This window comes from Piliocolobus tephrosceles, chromosome 1 (assembly GCF_002776525.5).
Source record: "Piliocolobus tephrosceles isolate RC106 chromosome 1, ASM277652v3, whole genome shotgun sequence".
Classification (NCBI taxonomy): domain Eukaryota; kingdom Metazoa; phylum Chordata; class Mammalia; order Primates; family Cercopithecidae; genus Piliocolobus; species Piliocolobus tephrosceles.
Genome location: NC_045434.1, coordinates 168,740,669 through 168,750,619, shown reverse-complemented (window position 1 = coordinate 168,750,619; position 9,951 = coordinate 168,740,669). Strand labels below are relative to the sequence as shown.

The window sequence follows — 9,951 nt, the reverse complement described above, 5'->3', positions numbered from 1 at the left end:
GCACAGGACACTATGCCAGGCTTAGTGCCCGAATATTCTGCCTATTTTACTTTAAAATATTCTAAGTATGCTAACTTTGGAAGGCATGAACATTAGCAATGTGCCATCTTCCAGAAGAGGATTTCTACACAAAGACTCTCAAGAAACGGGAATTACTGCAAGGGCATACCCTTGAGCACCCATCACACTGCACTGAGCTCTTGAGAATATTCTGGAATATCCTGGAAGCATCTCTGCAGGGCAGAGAAGTGAAATGCCACAGAAGCAGCAGCTTTAGGGAGGAGAAATATGGTTTGCCTCTTACAGTGCTTTTCTACACTGAAAGCTACATTCCTCCCGAGTTTTAAATCTGTGGACCGTTGAATATCATTCCGCCTTTCCTGAAGTTACAAATACCTTCCGTCAGTGGCGGAAATAGAGTTTGGAAAATTATATGCCTAAGACTTCAGATAAGCTAAATGACATACATGCAATAGAATCCCATTAAGAATGTATTCAACCCAATCCATTGCATCTAATTATCCAAAGCACAGAAACTCTCCAAACTGTGCACTCCCCAAAAGGAGGGAAAATGCAAGGTTCTTGCTGCAGTTCCCGGGACACACTGCGAGACGCTTTGTTACAAGTGTATCCAATGTCCCCAGAACCAGGGACTTGTGGGGCGTGCGGCTCATTCCAGCGCCACTTGCTCTGCAGCTCCCAGAGGTGGTGGTTGTGCTAGGAAGGCTGACCCTGCCAATGGCCGACAAGATGGTGCGCACCCCCAAGTGCTCGAGATGCAGGAACCATGGCTTCCTGGTGCCCGTCAAGGGCCACGCGGGCAAATGCCGCTGGAAGCACTGCCTCTGCGAGAAGTGCTACCTGATTTCCGAGCGCCAGAAGATCATGGCCGCACAGAAGGTGCTCAAGACGCAGGCCGCCGAGGAGGAGCAGGAGGCGGCCCTGGGTGCGCAAGGTCCAGAGCAGGCCTCCGGGGCCGCGGCCGCCGCCCCCGCCCCCGCCCCCGCCCCCCTCCCGGGCGCGAGCCGCCGCCCTCTGCCTCCGGAGACCCCCTCCGGAGACGCCAAGCCGGGACCCGAGGGCCGCGCGGCCGCCTGCTTCTTCGAGCGGTCCCCGCGGGGCCAGAGTCCCGGCCCGAGCGCCTTCCCACCGGTTCTGGGCGGCCGCGGCCACGTGGAGCCGAGCGAGCGAGCTGCCGTGGCGATGCCCAGCCTTGCGGGACCCCCTTTTGGGGCGGAGGCCACAGGCAGTGGCTACCTCGGCCCCCTGGACCTGCGCAGGCCGCTGCGGCCCGTGCCTGGCCCGCCGTTCACCAACTTTGGTAAGTCGTGGCCTTAGTCCCGCGGTGGACTCCCCGAGCTGGCAGTACAGGCCAGCCCGGATGGGCAGCTGGCATAGGGGTTTGGGGTGGGGAGAATGCTTTCCACGTGTAACGTACCTTCTGCTTTAAGAAACCCTTCTTGGAACGGGGATTTGGATTAGGTACCTTTTCGCAAAAAGGAAACATAAAGGAATGGGCGGTTCAGAGGGCTTTTGACATTTAGCTGTAGTTTGGGTCATTCTGGCATGCAAGAACAAAATGGCGTCCAGTCGACTTAGCAGTGCTTCCTCCTCCAGGAAGAGGCCTCGAGGAGCCCAGTCCTAATGCGCTTGCGCACCTCTTCCCGCCATTTCTTTGGGCTGGACGCTCCTCCTACAGAATAAGAATTTTCCCGCTGGCAGGTCAGCGCAAGGACGACTGCGCCTGCGCACTCTTCCTTCCCTGTTCGCGGTCGGGAGGCTCCTCCCCTCAGCACGGCCCTGGCCCAGTGCGCCTGTGCACCTCTTCCTCCCTTTCCCCACTTATGGGTGAGCCAAGTCTGCTTCTTTACTCCACGCAAGAGAACGGTTGGTCTGTAAAGATGTTGCCTTTCTTTTAGCCCCTCACCTTGTACATAAATCACATTGTTCCCTGTGCCTTGGAGCTTTCGGTATTGAAGTACAGTTTCACATCACATGTGCATTTGAAGCTTTAAAAGCCCTGGGGTTTGGTGTGGACGTGTTTTCCTGGTGTCTCCCCATGGTGGTGTGGTGGGACAGGCTGAGGCCGATGCGGGAGCCCGGATCACGCTGGACAAGGTCCTGCCCTCTGTGTGCCAGAGCATTGGTCCAGAGGCTTCCGCAGGCTCGTCCCGCCTTCCTGACTTTCCAGGAAAATCTAGGTCCCCAGGGAACGCCCCATCTGGTTTGGTCACAGGCCTGAAACCGCAATTCTAGGAGAAGCCGCCTTTCTTTGTTCCATCTCAACAGACAAGCAGGGCTGGGCCGAACTATGAGCCAGGCATTCGTGATGGAGGACGCGGGTCACATTTCTTGCCCTCAGGGACCTTGTCCTTGTGGGAGGGACAGGGTTGATTGAAGAGTCACACAAATCGGTGTCCAGAGCTCGAGCCATGGCCGGGTTCACTGTGACCCAGAGGGAGAGGAACTTGGCACTGAGGACTCGTAGAGGCAGAGTGCGGGCGGACGGCGTGCCGGGCAGCGGGGAGCCGCAGGCCGGGGCCCACAGCGGGCTTGATGGCCGTGCCGAGGACTCTCCAAGAGCAGCGGGGCTGGCTGGAGGATGGAGATGCAGTGAGGGCCCAGCGGAAGGAAGGGCGGGATTGACTTTCTGTTTGACCCCGCCAGCCTGTGCCGCCCTGCGGATGGTTTTCCCAGCGGAAAAGTCTAACACTTCCCTCCTTGCTTGCCTTCTTCAGGGCGCCCTGTGAGCATCAACCCGGACCGTGCACTGGGCCCTGAGTACCCTGGCGGCTCCAGCATGCACCCCTACTGCCCGTTCCCGCTGGGCTACCTGGACGCCCCTCCTGGCGTCCCCCTGCAGCAGGGCTTCCGGCATGTTTCCCGCAGCCAGTACCAAGGCGGAGGCTTGGTGAGTCTCACCCCTCATTTCTTGCCAGCTTCCTTCTCCTCCCAGCAGCCCCTGTTGCCTTGATGGATCCTCATTCCCAGGAAGCCAGCTGTCATGAACTGTGTGCCCACTCCATGCCAGCCCCCGAGTGCTGGTGGAGGGCTTTAGGCACTGCCCAGGCACAGTGTGTGTGTCTCTGGGAGCACACGTGTGGACCAGTCTGCACCACTCGGCCTGGGCTATGGCCTGTGCTTTTCAGGGCAGTGTACTGAAAGACTCTGAGCGTTCAGGGTGACCCCTTCCTTGACTGATGCTGATGCTGGAAGGGCCCTTCATTTTGCTGGACTCCAGAAAGGGAATATCCACCTTACTGGGACCACAAAATTTAAGGCAGAGTCAGGACCAGAGGTAGACTCCCTGCCCACAGGTAGAGCACACTTGAGACTGCAGAGGGCTTTCAGGAGGAGGTGGCATTTGAACTGAGTCATGAAAAATAGGGAAACCTTCCCCCAAACACCTGACACCTTAGGAAATACCTGTTGAAAGAATGAAATTTAATCCTTTTATAAGATTAGTAAAGGTCAGTCATTAGCTGGTATTCTCTCTAAGCTGGGAATTTTGAGAACTGAGTATGTAAAGTCAGTTCACCCCTGTGGTGTGTACTACGAGGCAGGTGTGATTGAGTTTTATGTCCTTGGTTACCAGCTCCTTCCAGACTAGGATGGCTGAAAGCCCTCTCTCTCCTTAATGAAAGTCATTAGTCACGCAGTGTGGAGCCAGTCCAATGGGGCTCAAGCTGCACCCGGGCAGGTTGGGCACACAAGTCACTGGGTCCTCACTCCTGCTTCAGCCTGGCGGCAGCAGCTTCTCTTCCAGTTGTCTTAGATGTTGTAAAATTGTGCTTAAAAATCATTTTCCACTGATTCAAGGGAAAAAAGTTTGAAAGCCACTGGCCTTGATATTGAACCTTCAAGGTAGGTGTTGTACCCCATTGTAGCATTGAGAAAAAAAGGCTCAGAGAAGTTAAGCTTTTGGCCAGGGTCACAAAACTGGTGAGAGAGAGACTAGGATTCCGGTTACACAGCTGGTTGGTGACAGAGCCAGGTCAGGCACCTCGGTTGCCCTGACTCTGGGGTCTAGGTGCTTTCCACTGCCCCTCCCTCTCTCCCACAGAGGTAGAACACACATGGCCCTTTACTCACACCAGCACTGCTGCCTGCCTGACATCTGTGGGCACTGCCCAGGGAGAGCCAGGCATCTCCAGCCTCCACACAAAGAGAGGGGCTCTGGCCAAGTAGAGCATGCTCCATCTGCTCACGCAGAAGCCTGGAGCCTGGCGTCCAGGGCAGGGCTCTGACTGACAGGCCTGCCAGACGGCCTTTGTTAAGAGTGTGATCTCAGTCAGTTTATCTGGGCCCAAGCTGCCACCACAGGCCCCGGGCAGGAGCTGTGATCCAGGGAGATGCTTGGCTGAGCAGCTCGGAATTAAAGCACTAATAATCCCCCTTCTACCCTCTCACGTCTGGAGAGAGAATCAGGCATTGATTTGTGAGCTGTTTCAAACCCAAGAGCCCCGAATCACTTTCATCCTTGTCCTGCTGCCTCCTGCCAAGGCTTGGAGGTGCTCTCCAGAACAGCTTCCTCCTTCCTGTTCCTGTCCCTGCCCATCTGCTGCTGCTTGGCTCCCTCTGCTCTCCTGTTCACAGGACAGCACCAGCCGTGGAGCTGGGCAGACCTAGGGTCCAATCCTGCCTCCTCCGTCGTGTCCCAGCCATGTGACCCATGGCAGTTACCTGACCTCTGAGGACCTCACTCAGGTCTTGGTCTGTAAAATCGGGGTGGGAGGACCTGTCTATTAGGGCTCCTGAGTAGAATACATAAGGTGATGCATGTAAAATACCTAGCACAGGGTCTGGCACATAGTAGGTACCTAAAAGTGGGCTTTCTTCCCTTCCTGGTGGTTGAATGAAGTTCGACCGGGTTAGCTGGGTTAATCTAAGGAGATTTTCGCAGACTCTTCCAAGCCTTTAATATGCTCATGTGTGACCCACTAATGTGGGGAGCAGTATATGGGGTTTCTCAAACTCGCTTAACAAATAACACTTTAGAGTACTAAAAAATACTTTGTAAGACACCAGGAATCCATGAGACTCAGCTCAGGAAGTGTTGCTCTGAAGCATCTGGATAGAGAAGTAAACGGCAGGAACTACATCCAAAACTCAGTATTATTTCTTATGACATTTATGTGTTTCTCGGTTAAGCTCTGAGCTGTGTAGTCATCCCCCCTCCAGATCCTGTGATGGGTCCCCGTGCTGTGGTAAGGGATCGGATTCTATCCCTTGAAGAAGGAACAGAAGCAGCAAAATGTTGATCAGTGAGGCCACTTGTCTGAAGTCACCCAGCGTATCTTGCTTCAGAAACAGCTGCTCTACACCCACATTGCCAACGTCTTCTCCCAAAGGCCCCCGGGCACTTGAGTTTAAGTGACCACATGTGCCAGACAGGGGGTCCTGTGGGCTTGGGATGCATTCAGACCCTTCCCCAGTGCAGAGCAGCGCTGGACAGAGGTCAGCTGAGTGGGCTGTGGAGTCAGCCAACTTGGGATCCAGTTCTGCCCTTAACCACAAAGTAGCTCTGGGGCCCTGGGCCTGTAGCTTCATCTCACTGAACCTGTTTTTCATCATTACAGCAAGAATAGTAACAGAATCCCCTCCTAGGATTGTGAGCACAGTCGCTCTGGCATATACAAAAGGGCTCTGTCACTGTGACCATTCAGCTGTCCCCATGCTTATCTGAGGTTGCCTGTATTCCTTCTTGCCTTCAATAATTTGGCAGGTGTTTGCCGAATGCCGCCTTCCAAGTGCCCTGTGCCTGTGTGTTTGGGGCCATGCATCTCCCCATCAGGAGCCCCCCACTTCGGGGGTGAGAGCTATGTTTGGTCAGCCCATCTGGCTAACTCTCTCTCCTCTCTGCTTCTCTGCTGTGCATGCTGTGCAGGCATCAGAACCAGTGGGAGACTTCCAGCCAAGCTACTACCTGCCGCCGCCGCCTCTGCCGCCCCTTCCACCGCTTCCACCACAGCACCCGTTCCTCCCGCCAGGCTACCTCTCTGCGCTCCACTTCCTCCCCCCACCACCGCCACCACCACCTCCGTCATCTTTCTCACTGACCGTCCTGTTTGATACTGACAAGGAGAACACGGGTGAGTGCGCTCCAGTCTGCCAGCTTCCGCCAGAGCCAGGGAGACTTTCTGGAGGAAGAGGTACCTAATCTGAAGAAAGGTTAGGTGTGGAGAGAAGTGACGTGGAATTTAAAGGGTGCTGAGCCCTAGGATGAGCTCCTTCTTATACTCCTCCTCCAGTCCCCATAAGCACACACCTAAGCGAGGTGGGAATGGGACTCCAGATGAGGAAATCAGGGCCTTCAGCAGTTCTTGTGGGTGTAAATAGCAGAGCTGGGATTTGAACAGAGTTCTCAGCCTAGCTCCCAGTCCAGTTCCTGTTCACTGAACTTACTGGCTACGTGGGCAGAGCTGTGGAGGACAGCAGGCATGTGGTGCGTTTGGAAGACCGGAGGTGCCAGGCCTCTCTGGCTGGGGTAGGGGAGCAGATGCAGAGCCTGGAGCCGCAGCAGGAGCCCGTGTGGTGGGGCTATGCCTCTGCCCCAGGCCGCTCTGAGGGAACCAGACCAGAAGCTAGAGAATCTGTCCTTCACAAGCTCTGCCACTGGGGCACTGGATGGTCCTGGGCACTGAGGCTTTTCAGCTATAAAAGGGGCCCCCTTACTAGGTTACTGTGAGGGTCGAGGAAACTTTTGGATGTGAAAATGTTTTGGGTTTTCTTTTGAGGGCCCTTGCAGCTTTAAAGCTTCTAGGACTTTTTTCCTTTCAGTCTTCCCCTTGGGCTCCTGTGATTTGGAAAGAACTGACAAACTCGACCAGGACTTTAAAATGACTGTCAGACCATCTTATGAGCTAGGGGAGTCTGGTGGTATCACCATTTTACTGAAGAGGAAACTGAAGCCTGTTGGACACTTCCTGTGTGTGCAGTGCCTAGATCCAGTAGCTGGAGAGGTGGTGTCATGTGGCTGAAAGCCACTGGCCCCAGTGCTGGGTGGCCTGGCTGCAGCACTTGCCCAGCTGTGTAACTTGGGCAAGCTCATTCACTCTTTGGTGCTCCAGTTTCATCATGTGTAAAAGCAGAGAAATAATGGTCCCTACCTCATGAGGATTCTGAGGATTAAATAGAACCCGAAGTGATGAAGGCATTGGTGAAGGTGGCCTATCACTGTGTTTCACTTAGTACCCGTGCTGCCATTGCAAGGTGGCAGCAAGGTGGATACATCTCGTTTTTCAGAAGGGGAAGCTGAGGTTCAGAGCTGTGGAGTATCTTGCTAATTCCTCCCAGCTTGTGAGGAGCAGAGTAAGAGCTGGAACTTGAATCTGAATCACATGGTCAAGGCTAGGATTCCAGGCTTCTGATGCCTAACAAATTAAAGAAAATTCATTCTCTCCTAGGCCTGGGTATGATGAGAAAGGCTTATGGAAAATCTATATCTGGGCTGGGCACAGTGGCTCACACCTGTAATCCCAGCACTGTGGGGAGGGCGAGGTGGGTGGATCACCTGAGGTCAGGAGTTTAAGGCCAGCCTGGCCAACATGGGGCAACCCCGTCTCTGCTAAAAATACAAAAATTAACTGGGTGTGTTGGTGGGTACCTGTAATCCCAGCTACTCAGGAGGCTGAGACAGGAGAGTTGCTTGAACCTGGGAGGTGGAGGTTGCAGTGAGCTGAGATTACACCACTGCACTCCAGCCTGGGCGACGGAGCGAGAGTCTGTCTGAAAAAAATAAAATAAAATAAGAAGAAAAGAAAATCTTCATCTGCAAATAGGTAGTCATTTTCCCTCTTTCTGAATCCAGCTGCCTTCTTTGTCTTTCACAGATGATCAGGATGCAGAGGTGCCACCGGGTGAGCCCAGCCAGCCATCGTCTCAGGAGCAGTCCGACTAGGCCCCAGGCCCGCCCTCCAGGCCAGCAGAGTGGGGCACTGGGGGGCGACAGCAACAGTTTTCTTGTCTTCATTCAGTGATGTGTAGGGAGGAAGGAGGTTGATAGCATAGATGGCAACTGATTCCCAGTTCAATATAGGAGGAAGGAGGGCGATTTCTAAGTTTCAGTTCTGCGATGTACAGTTGGAGAGGAGTATGGAGGAAGTTATTACCAGGGGAGGACCAGGGCTCTGAGGAGTGGGTGCTGGGAGAAGCTCCCATTTAGGAATGAATTTAACTGCCCTTGGGTTGCACTGCCATTTATTGGAACAAGCCCCAGAGACAGTATTTGATTTCCTCAGGCCCCACTCCAGGACAGAAGGCATCATCTATTTCAGCCTTCTGCTGCCTTTGTCTTGTCCTCCAGGGCGCTGGGGGCACCACAGACATCGAGATTCCAGTTCACCCAGGTGGCTGGAGCCAGCAGCCAGGACCAGGGTCGTTGACAGCAGGTTCTGCAGCGTCCTGCCTTGCTGCTCTGTCCCCTACATCTTCCTGGCCACAGCCCCTTGCCCCTTCTCTAAGGGGTTTTACTAGCAAGCATCCTGGCTGCTGGGGCTACTTCATTCCCCCTCCATCAAGTTTCAGCCATTATGGGCATTGGTTTTAAAAAATTTATTAGTTTGACTATTTGATGTTTTTATAGTGATTGCCAACTTTAAAAAGTAGGCTGTTCATAAGCACTGATGCAGTCCCTAGGGAATAGAACGGTGCCTCTGATCGCCTGTGACATGAACAGTTTGTTCTCTGAGGACAGTTGGCTATTGAAATAAAATGAGCAATGGAAGTCCTTGTGGAAGGCTTATTCTCCCTCTGATCCTGGTGGAAGGCAGGGTTGGCAGGAGCCTGGGTTGGGGAGATTGGGGGCCTGGGTTTGTGGCCTGTGGCTGGCCTTGACTGCACTTGCTTAGGCATGCCCTCCCCGTTCTACCTCCCCCTTCTTTGTCAAGTGAGGGGATCGGGCCAGGCTAGTAGACTTCTTTTTATTACTGTTATTATTTTAAGCAGTAGAGACTTTTTAAAGAAATCTGATGCAGACACACAAAATGTAAAGATGTCTTAGTTTCCTTCCTCCAGCTCCTTCCATAGTCCCTGCATAGGAACATGCATTTAAAAAAACAGAACTTGAACCAATTCTGTTTTAGGGTCCTGGGCTTCTTCCCTTGGTTGCATTTATACCTTCATTTAGAAAACATCCTGTGTCTCTACTAGATTAAGAACCTGACAGACCCCAGCTCTGCCCATGAGATACACGACATCTAGTGGGAGAGACAGAGAGTCTTAGGGGATTCATACTAGAACACAGAGGTAGGGAGGCTGTGGGAGTGGTCAGAGAAAGCTTTCTGCGGGAATTAGGGCCTCAACCACATTGTAAGGGGCAATAATGAGTTAAGCAGGGAAGAGAGATGAGTACTCCCAGTAAGGGTGCAGAGGAGGATGGGGACCTGGTATAAAAGATTCCAGGGTCACGGCAGTATCCTGTTCTCTGTCCAGGGAATGGCTGGCACCCAAGAGAACAGGTCAACTTTACTTCCTCTTTTGCCTGTGGGCAGAGGTGTCCAGACATCCTCCTAAGTCCTGGGATAGGTGGCAGGGGGATCATTGAGAAGTGATACCCTAACTGTTCTCTTACGTCAGTGTGGTGGCTGGGGCCCAGGGCCTGGGCTTTGTTGGAAGGCGCTGGAGACGGGTACTATCACGAGAACTTTTCAGTTACTGCCATACAGACACAAGAGTGCTTTCAGCAGGGCAGACCAGGCATGCTGAGGCCTGAGGCCTGCAGGTCAGCACTGGTGTCAGCCTGGACAGGATGATGCAGTGATTTGGGACTAGCCTGGCTTGGGGGCTGAAGCTATCACTTACCCCAGTGCTGGTCTTCCCCCTGGGGACCACAGTGCTGTAGGACCCTGAGAGGGTGGGAGAAGACATGCCTTTTCGTTGCACTTGACATCAATCACCATGCGCTAACTGAACCCCTGACCTGCCGGGGCTGGATTGGTAACCTTACTTTTT

The 9,951-nt window shown here is 53.6% G+C and overlaps 1 protein-coding gene across 1 annotated transcript; it reads left to right on the top strand.

Annotated features, from left to right (window-relative positions):
- Positions 1–639: 639 nt before the first annotated feature.
- On the top strand, positions 640–8,725 carry DMRTB1 (DMRT like family B with proline rich C-terminal 1). The gene is made up of 4 exons (XM_023186948.2): positions 640–1,321; positions 2,739–2,911; positions 5,888–6,092; positions 7,833–8,725. Exons 1-4 carry the CDS (start codon positions 739–741, stop codon positions 7,898–7,900), a joined length of 1,029 nt encoding a protein of 342 aa, XP_023042716.1. The 5' UTR covers positions 640–738; the 3' UTR covers positions 7,901–8,725.
- The last annotated feature ends 1,226 nt before the right edge of the window (positions 8,726–9,951 follow it).

Excerpts from the sequence above, each read along its gene's own strand:
- DMRTB1 (XM_023186948.2), top strand. The coding sequence starts at position 739 with ATGGCCGACAAGATGGTGCGCACCCCCAAGTGCTCGAGATGCAGGAAC. Across the intron at positions 1,322-2,738 it reads CCCGCCGTTCACCAACTTTG|GGCGCCCTGTGAGCATCAAC; the intron begins GTAAGTCGTGGC and ends TGCCTTCTTCAG. Across the intron at positions 2,912-5,887 it reads AGTACCAAGGCGGAGGCTTG|GCATCAGAACCAGTGGGAGA; the intron begins GTGAGTCTCACC and ends CATGCTGTGCAG.